The sequence below is a fragment of the Nuphar pumila genome, chromosome 8, assembly GCF_984573655.1.
Source record: "Nuphar pumila chromosome 8, dmNupPumi1.hap1.1, whole genome shotgun sequence".
NCBI lineage: Eukaryota > Viridiplantae > Streptophyta > Magnoliopsida > Nymphaeales > Nymphaeaceae > Nuphar > Nuphar pumila.
This window is the reverse complement of record NC_143256.1, coordinates 20,490,212-20,507,213: the sequence shown is the minus strand read 5'-3', so window position 1 is coordinate 20,507,213 and position 17,002 is coordinate 20,490,212. Positions and strand designations below refer to the sequence as shown.

At 40.5% G+C, this 17,002-nt stretch overlaps 2 protein-coding genes and 1 long non-coding RNA gene across 3 annotated transcripts; 1 reads left to right on the top strand and 2 right to left on the bottom strand.

Moving 5' to 3' along the window:
* Positions 1 to 679: 679 nt before the first annotated feature.
* Positions 680 to 1,946, bottom strand: LOC149829742 (uncharacterized). Its single transcript, XM_090015614.1, has 2 exons — positions 1,703 to 1,946; positions 680 to 880 (listed from the first exon to the last, which is right to left on the bottom strand). Exons 1-2 carry the CDS (start codon positions 1,922 to 1,924, stop codon positions 794 to 796), a joined length of 309 nt encoding a protein of 102 aa, XP_089871740.1. The 5' UTR covers positions 1,925 to 1,946; the 3' UTR covers positions 680 to 793.
* A 551-nt stretch (positions 1,947 to 2,497) lies between these two features.
* LOC149829741 (uncharacterized) lies at positions 2,498 to 2,990 on the bottom strand. The gene is made up of 3 exons (XR_016433587.1): positions 2,962 to 2,990; positions 2,753 to 2,882; positions 2,498 to 2,668 (listed from the first exon to the last, which is right to left on the bottom strand). It is a non-coding gene; the product is annotated as an uncharacterized LOC149829741 (long non-coding RNA).
* A 10,470-nt stretch (positions 2,991 to 13,460) lies between these two features.
* On the top strand, positions 13,461 to 15,772 carry LOC149829740 (uncharacterized). Its single transcript, XM_090015613.1, has one exon. It carries the CDS (start codon positions 13,600 to 13,602, stop codon positions 15,352 to 15,354), a length of 1,755 nt encoding a protein of 584 aa, XP_089871739.1. The 5' UTR covers positions 13,461 to 13,599; the 3' UTR covers positions 15,355 to 15,772.
* The last annotated feature ends 1,230 nt before the right edge of the window (positions 15,773 to 17,002 follow it).

Below are 17,002 nucleotides of genomic sequence, written 5' to 3'. Positions count from 1 at the left end.
TTAGATCATTTATAAATTGATAAAAGTGCTCCATGTCAAGTTGCTTTTGCCGGAGCTCAATGTCCTCGAGACAATGCCATTTTGGCTCTAAAATAACCAATTGACCCCAAAGTTTCGATAGTTCATTATAGTATTCACGTATAGTTTTAGTACCTTGGGTCATTGATCTCACTCTTTCTTGAAGATTGCACACATGTGCAATATCTTTTAGGGAATACATATTCTTGCACTACAACAGAGCAGTAGATTAGCGACGACCACCTTTCGTCGCTAATCCGTCGCTAATCCGTCGCTAACCATGTTAGCGACGGATTAGCGACAACGCGGCGACAGTATGCTTACGTCGCGAATATTTCGACGCTAACTGGCGACGGAATAATTCCGTCGCCAAGTCCGTCGCTAATTGCGACGGAATAACGAGCGCTATATTCCGTCGCCAATCCGCCGGTACTAAACGGCGACCACGGCGTGGCGACGGATTTAATTCCGTCGCTAAGCCGTCGCTAGATTAATATGAATAGCGACGGAATCATCCGTCGCTAATCCGTCGCAAAAACGAAAAAAAATCAAAAAAAAATTATTTAAAAATTAATTACGGAGAACTGTACAATTTATATTTCCTGTACAATTTATATTTCCTGTAAATAAAAAACAAACCACACAAAAAAATTCATATAACAAGTATCTATAATAATTAATCGTTCCACCTTAAAACTAAGAAGTTTAATTATTTACAATTCAACAATTACAATTAGGAAAAATAAAAAAAATAGAACTTCTTCAACACAGTCCTCTAATCATCGCCAAGATTTTGTGCGTCTTCTTGTTCATTGTCTTTATCTGTCCCTTCAGCTCCACTACCCTGATTATCGCTAGCAGCCTACACAAGAAAAGAACAGTCAGTATTGATAAACAAAATATAATGAAATAAATTACACACTATATGTGATTCTATCATGTGCTCATGTGTGATCTAAGGCAATAAAAAAACTCTATATGTGATTCTATCATGCTCATATGTGTGCTAAGGCAGTCAAAAAATTGAATATGTGATTATAGCATGTTCATATGTGTTCTAAGGCATATAAAAAAACTCTATATGTGATTCTACCATGCTCAGATGTGCTTTAAGGCAAGCAAAAAACTATATATGTGATTCGATCATGCTCGTATGTGTGCTAAGGCAGTAAAAAAATTGAATATGTGAATATAGCATGCTCATATGTGCTCTAAGGCAGGCAAAGCAAAAAAATTTATATGTGATTCTATCATAAATGATATATAACATGTTCATATGTGTTCTAAGGCAGTTAAAAAACTCTATATGTTATTATAGCATGTTCATATGTGTGCTAAGGCAGTCAAAAAACAGAATATGTGATTATAATATGCTCATATGTGTTCTTAGGCAGTAAAAAAACTGAATATGTGATTATAGCATGCTTATGTGTTCTAATGCAATCAAAAAAACTTTATATGTGATTCTATCATGCTCATATGTGCTCTAAGACAGACAAAAAGTTAAATATATATATATGTGATTATATCATGCTCATATGTGTGCTAAGGCAGTAAAAAAATTGAATATGTGATTATAGCATGTTCATATGTGTTCTAAGGCATCTAGAAAAACTCTATATGTGATTCTACCATGCTCAGATGTGCTTTAAGATAGTCAAAAAAACTATATATGTGATTATACCTGAGAGGGACCTGGAATCGAAGATCCCCTATCCTGAACAGCGGCCTTGATCTCATTTCGGAGAAAGGGGGCGACGGTGTATTGGAAGTAGTTATTCAGTGATTCATTAATGATCTCGCGTACATCATCACCGGAAAGAATAGTCGGCTGCTTGGAGCTTATGTCGGCGCAAGAAGTTGGTGAGCCGTAACTGGAAGAACCAATAACTGGTGAAGTGTTCATATTACTCCCAAACCCGAACACGCGACCTTTTTTGGGTTCACCTGCTGCAGTCACCCATGCTGTAGGATCAAATGATGGATGCTGAGTAGCGTCTTCACCATATCGCTCTACCATTTGTTGCTCATATGCCTCCTACAAAATAATGTTTAAAGTATTCATTAATAATTAATGATAACATTATGATGACTTGCATATATATTGCAATGATTATTAATAGAATTAATACATACCGTTGTCGTTCTCGCCTTCTCTGATACGAAGACTCCCGTGGTCTTCCGTTTATGTGTTTCTACAAACACATCCTTATATGGTACACTGCCTCCTTTTTCTGCTTCCTGCGAAGTTAAATGACAAAAGATTTAGTACACAAATTTGCAACTATACTTATAAAATTAATATTATATATTGATGAGTTACCATTTTCTTTAGGTGGCTCCCAAATGTCTTAGATCCACCTGTGTGTAGATGGGCTTCGGGCATCTTCGATCGATTTTGTGAAGCCTTCGCAGAGCGATTTTTAAATGCATCTCCCGCCCACATATCGCACATTTCATCCCAGTAATCTCTCCTGATAGTAATAGGACCATGGCCCTTCCACAGTAATGGATCATCTACTACGCCAGATGCTTTTTTTGCTGCAGTCTTCATAGTGTGCAGCATGTCTGCAAATCGATTGGCAGCCACCTTCTGCCACACCTTCCTTGCATCATTTTCTTCCACCGTAGTTGCAAAGCGATTCGAAGCCTACAAATATTTTCAGAAAGTTAGTAGACATTGCTTAAATAAATTAAATATGAAACACATTAACTATGAGGAACAACTGTATACCATGAATGAGGACCACAATCTGTCTAATACCTCCTTTGGGTACTCTTTCCATTGAGCAACTGGTTCTGGTAGATGTTGAAGAAGTGAATTCCTAATCTCCCGTACTACTTCTTGTGGCTCAAACCTCGTGCTGCACATGAATTGTTACACAGTAAATATCAATATAAAATATTTAAAAGATATGCAATAATTGAAAACAAAATACTTACGGTCGATTATCGATATACACTATTCGAATGAGTCTTCTTGTGCCAGCCTGTGAAGACCCTGTTTCCTGTGTTGGCTGTTGACTTGTGCGATCAACTGGTGTAGGTGGGTCGTATACAGGCGCAACATCATCTGTAAAAAAATACACACCAAGTTCTCAGAATGTGCATTTGAACTAATCAAGCATCTAATTAGTTATATGATATACCTATCACAGGAGCCCGTGAAGATGAAGGTTGAGCCTGGCTACTACTGGATGAGCGACCACTATAACCTCCACGAACCATATTCTAACAAATAACATATGTCATACAATACATTCAAATAATTCACATCAAGTATTACAATGCATTCAAGTCATTCACATCAAGCATTGCAATGCATTCAAATAATTCAAATCATTGACATCAAGTATTGCACTAATTCAAATCATTCGTTAATTGCATAAATTATAATACATTCAGATAAATTACAATGCATTCGAATCATTCGTATCAAGTATTACAATACATTGAAATAAAATTTTTAATCATTCACACCAAGTATTGCAATACAACTCACATCAAGTATTACAATGCATTTAAATAGAGGTTTGTAGTATAAGATTTTTTTCACTAGCTTGAGAATTCTTCCTCGTCACTAGTTTGACTTTCTTCTTCTTCTTCTTCTTCTTCTTCTTCTTCTTCTTCTTCTTCTTCATTGTTTGCCCATCCACTTGGTACATCATTTGGATCACATTCCTCTATGAATGTTTCATCAGCCAATGGAGATATGACATGCATATCATGCGCAACATCGTGACCATAAGCGAAGTCACAGACATCATCTGATTGATAGTAATCACTGTCTTCAGCTAACTCATCTTCTTGTAACTGATCATACTCGGGGTATAGTTTGGATTTCACCTTGCAAACTGCCCACCATTCATTTCTATCTGACTTTTTTATACTCGGATATGAAGTATAATAAACTTGTTGAGCTTGCGAGGCTAATATGAATGGTTCATATGTTCCAAACCTGGATTTATGATTCACCTCCACAATGCCTGAAGCTTTGTCGAGTCTTGTTGCAGTTGGATCAAACCAATGACACTTGAATACCGTAACCCTGTTATTCATGCCTAAGTAAGTCAACTCCATTATTTCCTCTATAACACCATAGTAATCATGTTCATTTTCACCGTAGCTGCTACCCTTGACACACACGCCACTATTTATCGTTGATTTGTTTATACCGTAGTCTTTTGTATGGAATCGATAACCATTTACGATATACCCGTTGTAGCATTGCACAACTTTGGTCGGACCATTTTCTAAATCACATATTCCTTGATCTTTAACATCACCATGGCGAACCTACGCACAGACATAAACAATTATTGTGATCACGATCAATTAAGTAACTTAGTGTTGTTTATAAGTACAAAATTTATGTTAGCTTCTTTACCAACTGTTTCAACCACTCCACAAACTTAGTTTCACGTTCTTTTTGTACTTCTGCATTAGTGAGATGTGAAACTTTGCTTTGCAACTCCAGATCAAATCGTCTGCAAACCACAAATACTTATATTACCGAGCCATGTATCCACATATAGAACATAAAAGGATTTATAATTGAGTTGCATATACATATACTTACTCGATGTATGGGTCAATCGCTGAACAATTAAAAAGAATATAGATGTGTGCTGCATCTTGCTCTCGATCTGTCAATAGCCTTGATCGGCAACTACCAAATGCATGCCCAAGTCGTTGAAATATCGACAGCTTGTCAGCTACAGTTACTTGTTCTCCATCATCGTTACGGGGCGGGCATGTGTAACGTGTTGAAATATGAGGTTCGAAGTACATAGATGAGAAATTTGAAATCTCTTCTAAAGTGTACGCCTCACAAATAGAGCCTTCTACTCTTGCTTTATTACGAACCTTTTTTTTTAGGTCGAACATGCATCTGACAAGAATATACATTTCAAATTTTAAATATCTGTCATTAAAGAGACAAATATAAAAAAACATATACCTTTCAAATGGGTACATCCATCGATATTGCACAGGGCCACCAACCCTTAGTTCATATGGCAGATGTATGATCAAATGTTCCATAACATCGAAAAATGCTGGCGTAAATATCTTTTCTAACAGACAAACAGTGGTGATGACAGAGTCCTCGAGATTCTTTACATCTGATACAATGACCTCCGATGCGCACAATGTTCTGAAAAATCCGCTCAACTCAGACAATACCCCCCATATAGGTTTGTCTAACATATCATGGAATGCTAGGGGTATCAATCGTTGCATAAAGATATGACAATCATGGCTCTTCAACCCATATAACTGTCCATCGTCAATCTTCACAGCCCGAGCAATGTTAGAGACATATCCATCTGGAAATCTCAGTTGTCTCAACCATTGACATACATGTTTTATTTGATCAGGTCCGAGCACGTACTTCGCCTTTGGTTTCAGTACTTTGCCATTATACTCTTTGAGTTCCAATTCTGGTCTTTTACATATTAATTTTAAATCCATACGGGCCTTCGGATTATCCTTCGTTTTTCCTTTAATATTCATTACTGTATTGAACACATTATCAAACACATTTTTCTCTACATGCATCACATCCAAATTATGTCGTATCAATAGGGTCGGCCAATACGGTAGTTCCCAAAAAATAGATTTTTTCGTCCAATTGTGTTCCTTCCCAAATCCACGGAAGGGTGTAGGACTGCGGGCATCTGTTAATACATTTGGAAAGTATCGCAATCTTCTTAAAATCTCTATGCCAGACAATCTTGAGGATGGACCTTCCATTTCAGTTGTGCCTGCTGTAAATGCATTCTTTTGACGTCGGAACGGATGATCGCTGGGTAGAAATCGACGATGGCAATCAAACCAGCAAGGCTTCCTTCCATGCCTCAATCTAAAAGCTTTGGAATCCTCCATGCAGTACGGACAAGCCAACCTCCCATGTGTGCTCCAACCAGATAACATACCATATGCAGGGAAGTTACTGATTGTCCATAGAACAGCGGCCTTCATGTTGAAATTTTGTTTTTTGTGGGCATCATACGTGGTAACACCGTCATCCCACAGTACTTTTAATTCATCAATCAATGGCCTTAGATATACATCAAGATTTTGGCCAGGTGAGGTCGGACCAGGGATCAACAGAGACAAGAAAAGATTTGGACGTTTCATACACAAGCTTGGTGGAAGGTTGTATGGAGTTACAAATACTGGCCAGCATGAGTATGGAGTTGATCTACCCCCAAATGGATTAAATCCATCTGTACATAGACCGAGTCTAACATTTCGCACTTCCATTGCGAAGTTCTGATAAGTACGATCAAAGTGCTTCCAAGCTTCAGCGTCAACAGGATGCGTGATCTTGTTTTCATCGTGTCGAACTTTATTTGCATGCCATCTCATGTGTTTAGCTGTCTTTGAAGACATATACAATCGCTGCAATCTAGGAGTGATAGGAAAGTAGCGGAGCGACTTGTATGAAACTTCCTTTGATCTCGTGCTACCATTGCCTCTTGTCTTTGGCTTGAACCGAGGATGCCCACATGACGGGCATGATATGTCGTTTTCCTGCTCCTTGAAATACAACATGCAGTGATTTGGACAAGCATCAATCTTTTTGTAACCCATACCTAGAGCGTTGACCATAACTTTCGCACGATAGAAATTTTGTGGCAATTTCTCATCTTTAGGCAACATACTCTTCACAATCATGCACAAACGGTCAAAACATGATTGACTCAAATTATACTCGGACTTCAAATTCATTAGTTGAAGAACTGCAGACAAGATAGTGTGACTCTCACAACCGTTCCAAAGTGGCTCATCAGCATCTTTAAGTAAATCATAAAATCTACTAGCTGCATCGTTTGGTGATTCTTCATCTACGACAGTTCTTACATCACTAGAACTCATAGCAGAACCCAGTTCTGTTCCTGCAGCATCAAATATCAAATTCGTATATGGATTATCGTGCACCACATTCACCCGTGCATCAAAATCGTTTCTAAATTCTTCTCCATGAAACGCCCAGTTCTGATAATCACTCACAAAACCCTTCCTGTATAGGTGATGTCTAACGCCATGAGGTTCTACAAATCGATTATTCTTACAAATCTTGCAGGGACACCTAATCCGACCTGTGGGATCTACCGTACTGACACTCGCCGTTGCAAATTCAATAAAACTATCGACACCATCCATATATTCATGCGATAACTCATTGTCCACTATCCTACGGTACATCCATTCACGGTTTGCAGTCATTCTGTCGTATGATGTTACGAATAGTATCCTAACGAATTAAGAAAAAAACAATCAGAATGCGACGATGAAGAAAATATCAAATTTATCATGCAATATACTATGTCAAACAATAACAAGAATTTTGATGCATGCATTAATAACTTAATATTTTCATATGCAAACTATTAATGACATGATACAATCATTTGAAGCATGCTTTTATTATAAAATTTCACATGGAAGTCAAAATCAAATTGAAAGTAACTACATGCAAGCATGGATACAATTACATCAAACATTGCAATACATCATAATCATTCATATCAAATAAATGGCAAACATGTACCTGCAGCAAACACACTTCAATATCTCACTAACTACTACCATGCTTAGCATGGACTCCGTACTCCAAAAATAAGAACACTTCCATATTTCTACATTAAAATCATGCTCAGCATGATCTCCGAACTCCAACAAAGCAGTCCTAGATATCAACAACTAAGTGAGTGTGTGAACAATAAAGTGCTGCATTCAATAAATTAAATAACATGTGATACGTTTGCATCACTTACTCACCACGGGTATTTACCCGATTTGCATTGTTTTTGTCATTTACTTACCACAGGTGGCCGAGCACGAGTTGGTTCCGTTGAAAAATCTGCACAAAAACAAAACAAATTAAGTAACAAACTAACTAATCATGAAACAAGATGAAACACTAACTAAAAAAATCGGGTATTTCTCTCAAGGTACGGGCATTTTCTTATGTGAAACGTTTGAGAAATCGGGTAGAGGTAGGATTTCCATGCATGTTTTGATGGAAATCCATGGCGAATCAGTGGATCTACGAATCCACTATGTTATATTGATATTTTTCCTTGTTTTTCATTTTTTTTTTCAAAAAGAAATCCATGGCACGATCGATGTGGTATGGGTGTCGGCTGACAGACCAGCCGAAGTCAAGCCGTGAACCCTCGTTGTTGGCCCAGCCGAGTGATCGGCTGGGTATGATCCCTTTATTTCAAAAAAAAAAATCTTTTTATTCACGTTGGTGGCTGTTGGCTGGCTGGCAGCCAGCCGAGTAGCACTCGGCTGACTGCCAGCATGCTGGCAGGTGCGCCAGGCCCAGCACCCAGTCGGCTGGGTGCTAGGCAAGCCTATGACAGGGCCATAGCCGGCCCAGCCGGCCCAGTCGACAAAAATTCTTTTCAAAACAGGGAAGGGGGTTAAACCCCCTGCCGGAAAGGCAGTTCCGGCATGGGGGGTTGACCCCCTGCCGTGCCTTTACGGCAGGGGGGTCGACCCCCCATGCGTTTCCGGCAGGGGGTCGACCCCCCATGCGTTTCCGGCAGGGGGTCGACCCCCCATGCCTTTCCGACAGGGGGTCGACCCCCCTTGCCGGAAACGCAGGGGGTCGACCCCCCCTGCCGGAAAGCACGGCAGGGGGTTAAACCCCCTCCGTTTCCGGCAGGGAAGGGGCGTACCCCCTGCGTTTAGAAGAAGAAGAAGAAGAAGAAGAAGAAGAAGAAGAAGAAGAAGAAGAAGAAGAAGAAGAAGAAGAAGAAGAAGAAGAAGAACCTGCGCTTCGCCGGACGGTGGCGGGAGGTTGACGGGGAGCGGCAGCTGGCGAGCGCCGGCTGGCGAGCGGTGGACGGGGAGCGGCGGCTGGCGAGCGGCGGTGGCCGGACGGTGGCGAGGGCCGACGGGCGGCGGGAGGGTGCAGTACAGCGAAACAGGGAAAAGAGAAAGAGGGATGGGATTAGGGATTTACGCGACATTTAGCGACGGCTTAGCGACGGAAAAATTCCGTCGCGAAGCCGTCGCGAAACCCAAATACCAAAAAAGCGACAGAATATATTCTGTCGCTACTCCATCGCTAATTAGCGACGGAGTAGCGACGACAGAGTTCCCTCTCTAAATCCGTCGCTAAAATGGTGTTCTTGTAATAAAAAGTAGCGACAAAAACATGCAGTCGCTAATCCGTCGCTAAGTAGCGACAGATTAGCGATAAAAGTCGTTTCCTCGCTAATCCGTCGCAAATTAGCGACAGATTCTATCTCTAGCTAATCTGTCGCTAAGTAGCGACGGGAAAAATCCGTCGCTAATTTCCGTCGCTAATTAACAATTTTCTTGTAGTGTTGAGATATTCTCATGCCTTATCAGCATGCTTAAATTTGACGAGACTAGAGCATTTCTTTATGTCAACACTACTAATTAACCATGACATAATTTTAACATGCTCTATTCGTCATTCCTTCCAACTTTTTTCAAAGTTGGCTAAGGCTTTGTTTTTCTCCTCTTCGGTTAAGAGAATTTCTTTATCACCTTCCATTTTGGTGAGGACAAGTTTACGTTCTGAATCAGAACCATCTACTATGCCCCATAATCTTTTTCCCCATATGTGGTGCTTCATTATTGAAGCTCACATTACATAATTTGTGTTGTTTAGCTTCATAGGTATTATGGTGATTTTATCTTAATCATCTATCTTTTACAAAGGTGATAAAAGTTGAAAGAAAAAGAAATAAAGAGGAAGAGAAGGTAAAAGAGAACAAACACAAGATTTTGATGCAACTAGCCTTCCTCTTTTCTCCTTCCTTCAAAGGGAGCTTCAAAGAACCCAACCAAGGTGATAAAATACCTTTATAAGCTTAGCACATAAAACGAGACAAGAAATTCTCATGATGTAGGATGAACCTTGCTCTAATACCATGAAATAAAATGAAGATTTTCAAAACACGAACTAAGATCCGTAAGAAAGAGTGTCTTAAAAGGACACTTAAGCATAACCCTTAAAAGGGTATAAAAGGAGACAAAAAAGAATAAAATATATTCTTTATTGAAGCTGGAGAACCTAATGCTTAAGAAGCATTGAAATACTTTTACAAGAGGGGCTGCACCCCTATATATACAAGTTTGAAAAGGGGAAGAAGAGGAGAGTTCTTAAGGAGCTCTCCTTGTAGCCGTTGGAATGGTCCTAGAAATGTAACCATTGGACCATTCCTAGATAAGGTTAGTCTAGTTCTATTAGAACTAGGCACTAAAAAACACAAAAATAAATACAGAAAAAATACAGAAAAATAAAATAAAATTACAGAAAAATATATATATATATAATAATAATAATAATATTATTATTATTATTATATCTATATGTTTTACATTTTAACATATATGACCGGATAACATAAGTGTTTCTTGACTGCAAGGCCTTGGCCGAATCTTTTCAATAATTGTGCCATTGAATACAAAATTGAGCTAGTTTTAAAAGTTGTTAAAAGACAAATTTTGTATGAAATATGAAAGATAAAAAAAAAAACTTTAAAAGAAAAAGAAAAAAGAAAGATATAGTCTTTCCATGGTGCCTATTGCCGTAAAGTCGTGTTTGGCGCAGAGGAATGGGGCCCTAGGTCTATGTTCAAATCTCATGTGCGTCACTCCCTGCGTAAGCCGAAGCTCGGTGACTCCCTGGGATCGATGGGTAAGCCCTCAAAGTTTTACGCTGACATGGACAGAGACCTTAAGTATGGTAGGCTGAGCCAGCATGGCTAGGTCTTTGTGCCTGGAGCGGTTTCTCCGAGTAAAAAAAAAAGTCGAAGGTAGGTGTACTTTCTGGTGGGTTGAGAGAGCCTCAAGGGTTTCATCAACCGGAGGTCAGCCAATATGTGATCAGTGATGGGGGAGGTTTTTCCCTTGGATTATCAAAAAAAAAAAGGTCTTCCCAAAATCACATCCATGTATATGAACATTTGTCTCAATTAAAAAGATAGATAAATGTAGAACTGTTGGTGAAATCTTTCTCAGCTGTTTTCCATGTGATACAAGAAACCTTTTACCACTTATAAACATGGACTTAATTTAATGTTGAATCTGTTAAAATCTCTTCAAGTTAAATGTTTTTCCTCATATATGTGGACTTTAGATATATTGCTGAACTCCATCTAACACCATCTGAGTCCAACATTTTTTCTTGTGTGGAAGGGAAAAAAACACTTGCCGAGTCCACGGAAGATCTTTCACTTGATTCCGGGAATTAGGCCCTGTTTGGAAACTAATAGCTGGGATGGCCATTTGAGGAAGTGGGAACTGCCAAATCCTGGATTTGCCAGCTACCACCTCTTGGAGGTGATAGCTATGCATTTCATTCTTTAGTGTAAATACAAAAGTGAGAGGATCTCACTTCCCATCCCAGCTACCAGTTTCCAAACGACCCACCACAAGGTAGTTTGACCAAGTTTTTGCCAAATGCATTAACTCCTGTATCAGTTCCTAGTATCCAAACAGGGCCTTAAATAACCCAGTCTGTGACTAAAGTAGAACCAAATGATAGTGACCACCTAATAAATAAAGATCACAGCCAACTCATTCATTAAAAAGGAAAAGCTAACATAATATGCTCAAATAATGCACATGCACTCATATCTCCAATATCCATTTTGTATATTAATTAAATACAAACATTCCTCCCATGCTTAGGCGTAGACCCCATCACCAATTTCTTTTTTAAAAATTAATATAATAATTAACTAATGCTCTTTCTCTCTCCACCTGAAGATTATAAGGAGTGGGTTGGCCAATTTGGATTAGTGGACCTAATGGTACCATTTTGATCCAAGATCCACATCACTTTAAAGCAAGTTTAACCAGCAATTGAAGATAGAAAGTTCAGACTTCAAATTAAACAAACACCAAAATGATAATGGAAAGAACAATCAGCCAATAACACACAAGTTTTTAGGTGGTTGGGTTGATGTGACCTACATCCACAAAATACTCTCTCTAAACCATTTTTGGAGAGGTTTCCTTGCTTATTATAATAAGTTACATCACCAAGCGTCCTGTTACAGTGATGTTTATTTTGAGAGCATACAAAAGAGTTTTGAATTCTACAAATTCCATTTGGATTATATAGATAGAGTTGTGATGGTTTCAAAGTCTCTGAACGTTTTTACCTCTTGAGTCCTAGCTGGAGAGTTCTCCTGAAAGAGGGTTCTCTAATGAATAACCTTATCAGGATAATGTTTAAAACAAGCCACCTAAGGCTGTGTCTCACCATATTGAGCTTCATAAAGATGGACCTCTTTTATGAGAGTTAGTTCTTATCCATTATTTTTGGCATGCCCCCCTCAAGCCAATCTCCACGAGATTGAGCTTGTGTCTAAACTGTGTGAACTTTGGCCCTGCTAATGGTTTAATGGGGACATCTGCAATCTGACCTTGAGTTGAAACATACTGAGCTTTAATTTCTTTATTTGCAACTTTTTTCAAACAAAATAGTAGTCAATTTCTATATGTTTGGTTCGAGAATGAAATATCAAGTTTGCTGACAAATAGGTTTGCATCGAGATTATCACACCAAATTATAGGTGGTTCACCAGTACTAACATTTAGCTGTCTTAACAGTTATTTGAGCTACATTAGCTCAAAAACTGCTCCAACAACAGCTTTATTTTTCCACTACAGTGCTAGATCAAGCAACGGTTCTTGTTTGGTTAAGTTCTATGACAAGTGATTTGAACCAGGAATGTTAGATAGCCCCCCTGTAGATTTTCTGTCATCTAGGCATCTTGCCCCGTTAGCATCTGAATAAGTATTCAACTAAAGCGATGTAGACTTTAGTTGAATAAGTTGTATCACCAAGAGTCCCTTTACAGTGATGTTTTGAGAGCATACAAAAGACTTTTGAATTTTATAAATTCTATTTGAATTATATAAAATGGAGTTGTGATGATTTTGGAGTCTCTCTTCTCTTAACCTTTTTCACTTCTTGAGCCTTATCAGGATAATGTTCAAGAGGAACCACCTGAGGTGGCGTCTCACCAACCTTTTCTTTATGAGTCACTTCAGACCCATTGTTCGGAAGAAAGGACGGGAAATTTGGTTGGAATCTGGGTTGTAAAGTAGGCGTAAAGATACCTGTTTGATTAAAGATCAACTTTCTTAACGAGCGCGTTAAGACTTAAGACAGACAATGTGACTCCTCTCTCTGTCTCTGTCTCTGTCTCTGTCTCTCTCTGCGTGTGTCCTGAATCAAAAAGCTGGGAAATTTCATCGTTTTCATGAGCCACCACTTCTTTCTCATTGTTGGGGGCTCGCTGAACGTGACAATCTCCATCACACAGAACAGAAAGCAAACCAACGGAGAAAGAAAGCAAACGGCTAAAAAGCATCAAAAACACTTCCAAAAGCAACGCCACCTATGTCATCCTCTCTTTAGTCCTTCTCCAAAAGAAGAAAACCGATAAAAATCCCACAAAAAAAAAAAGCAAAAAAAAAATCATGCCCAACAATCTTCGCGGCCACCACCATCCAACACAGCAAGACTTGTTCTTTCTTCTTCTTGTTTGCTGGTGTTGGTAATAGTGTTTGATGGAGGAGCAGCAGCAGCAGCAGCAGAAGACCATCAAGGAGACCCTCGACATGGCGCTCTTCCTGGCGGAGCGCACCCGCAAGGCCGTGGAGGAGGCCGACTCCTTCAAGCAGGAGTGCTCCGAGGTGCTGCGCCTCGTCGATTCCCTCGCCCAGATGCTGCGGTCCGCTGCCCGCCTCCACCCCACCGCCGTCTACGAGCGGCCCATGCGCCGAATCGTCACGGAGGTCATCAAGAACCTCGACCGCGCCCTCGCCCTCGTCCGCAAGTGCAAGCGCAGCGGCGTCCTCAAGCGCCTCATCACCATCACAAACGTCGCCGATTTCCGCAAGGTCTCCACCCTCCTTGACAACTCCAACGGCGACATGAAGTGGCTCCTCGACGTCTGCAAGGTCTCCTCCTCCTTCGGTTGCGTCCTCAGCCTCCCCCCCATCGCCAGCACTGACCCCATCCTCGCCTGGGTCTGGAGCCACATCGCCCTCGTTCAGAACGGCGGGCTCGAGGATCGGATCGACGCTGCCAACGGGCTCGCTTCCCTCGCCGTGGACAACTCCAGGAACGGAAAGATCATAATCGAGGAAGGTGGTGTCGCTCCCCTTCTCAAGCTCTTGAAGGATAGCGGCGGCTTGCCCGATGCCCAGCTCGCCGCCGCGAGGGCCATCGCCAGTTTGGCGTCCGACGCCGAAAGGGTGAGACAGATTGCGGAGGAGCGCGCGGTGCCCATGATCGTACAGTGCCTCTACAGCTCGCCGGTCGTCGTCCAGGTGGTGGTGGCATCGCTCGTGGCGGAGATGGCCGCCCACGACCCGCTGACGAGGGAGGAGTTCGCGAGGGAGAACGCGATCAGGCCGCTGGTGCTGGTGCTCTCGTCGGGGATCGTGGAGGACGTCAGCGTTTCGAAGCCCACCAATATGCATTCGGTGGTGCAGTCGAGCATAAGGGTGAGCAAGGAGATGACTGGCAAGCGGGCGGGCGACAGGAAGGCGAATTTGGAGCAGAAGGACCCCGCGGTGAGGATGGAACTCATGGTCAATTGTTCGAGGGCAATGTGGATGCTGGCGAAGGGGAGCGTCGCGAATAGCCGGAGGATCACGGAAACCAGGGGCTTGATATGCTTGGCGAAGATCATCGAGAAGGAACATGGAGATTTGCAGTACAATTGCTTGATGACGGTTAGCGAGATAGCGGCTGTGGCCGAAGCGAATGCAGACCTCAGGCGGGCTGCTTTCAAGACGAATTCGCCCGCTGCCAAAGCAGTGGTGGATCAGCTTATTAGGTTGATAGAAGAAGGCAGTCCGTTGCTGCAAATCCCGGCAATGAAATCAATCGGGTCCTTGTCTCGAAAGTTCCCCGCTCGAGAAACTCGGATTCTTAGGCCTCTTGTGAACAAATTGGTTCACAGGGACATGGGCGTGGTGGCTGAAGCTGCATCTGCATTGGTGATGTTCACAAGCCCGGAGAATTTTCTCTGCGTAGAACATTCGAAGGCTATAATCGAGTTCGGTGGAGTGCCCCCTCTCATGAGGCTATTGAGATCGGGTGAAAAGGTTCAGTTGGCTGCTGTGGTTCTTCTTTGTTATTTAGCCATACATGTTAGCAACAGCGAAGCCTTGAAACAGGCAAGGGCTTTGGTAGGCCTACAGTTACAGTTAGCTCAGCATCCTTCCTGCAGGGAATTGATTCAGAAGGCCATCTACCAACTTGAGCTCTATCAAGCCGGGAGCGAAACTCATAATCAGATGCACGATAGGTGAACATGGATATTGTGTGTGTATGGGAGCTGTGTTTTATACATCTGCGACAGCTTTGGGTTATGCAGGGCATGTCACCATCCTGATGCTTTCGGGGCAATTCTTCAACATGATGTGCAAGCTCATTTGACATAACATGATTGCTTGAATGGTGTTCTATCTGTGTTTGAGCCTAATCACTGATATTTTGGTGGGAAATCTAGAGAAGGAAAATATTCTGCACCAGTGCTCGCTCAGTCATCCCATTGCAGGCGGTTGTTTTCTGCTGGAAATCGTTGACAGAAATATTTTTCCCTTAGGACGGTGCTGTTTCTTGGTAGCAAAACGTATTGATTGTATGTAAACTTGTTAGAGATGGAAAGATAGATATTTACCTGTATTTGTTGTGGTTTCATTCTTGGTGGTGAATCCCATGTTGGTTGATGCTTTTGTGTTTTTCTTGTAAATTAACTTATTGTATTGTTTTCAGAAAAAAACATCATCTTGCATAAAATGTGCATTGTCTTCCCATATGCAGAGATAGTCTTAATTTTCAGATCTTTCTTCATGATAGGAAAAAGAGAAAAATAATTTTTCATTCTTGTGACGTGGTATAAATATAGGTGCATAAAAAGGTTCTTTTAGAGTATGACTCCCTCATGTGGACAGCTTGTGCCATCAAGGATGCCTCTTGAAAGGTACTTTCTTTCACCCTGTTGTTCTTCAATTTATATTGTAGGCATCGTGAAACTATGGTCTCATTCAATATTTTTGGAGTTTCATGATAGAACTAAAGTGTAAATTTTTGTGACATTTAGTCTGCAAATTTTGCTTTTCCAGTTTTCTCATTGCATGTTATTTTGTTGTTATCATCACTTCCTCTCCTCATCATCATTTTCTTCATTGTTCGGTGTTGCTATTATTGATAATTAAATGGAAACTTTTTTCTAACAGGAACACTTTCATAAGAGTAGGCCAACAAAAGCATGCATATGATATACACAGATATGTTTTTGTGCACTATGTAGTTAAATCCCGCCTAGGCCACCTAGGCGCAAATATACCTCCTATAAGTGCCGAGTTTCCTAGGTTGGAAGAGGGACACCAAGGTTGGTATTTTACATTTGTTTTTATACTATTTAAAACATTATAATTATGCTTTGTTTGAGTATTTTAAAATATTTAAGCTTTTCAGTATTTTTTTTCTTATTTTTGTGTTTTTATATGTTTATTTTAAATAATTTATTCTTTTGTGCATCTCTAGGTGACACAACTAGACAAATATTTGTTTAGATGAAATTGAATGTTAAAAATGTAATTATGTTTTGATTGTTTAGATTCATTCATGTTTTTTTTTTTGAGTTTTAGTTGTTTAGCTTCATAAATTATGTTATATATGTACTTTATATTATTTTTAAGAATTTATTGTAATTGTTATTTTTTTCTTTTTTTGGTCCCGACTTGTCCTGCCTAGGCACCGCCTAGGCCTTTTAGGGGGCTAGCGCCTAGGCGCTAACTAGCGTTTTTGACTACTTAGTTTGAGCATGGGCAAACCTTCAACCGCTTACTATGACCCACTCCTCTAGATCCTTGTTGTTGGGAAATAATTGCCATGGAAGTCACAAAGTTTGAGAAAGTTCTTGCAAGTTTCCTCTAATCCACTGGCTTTAGT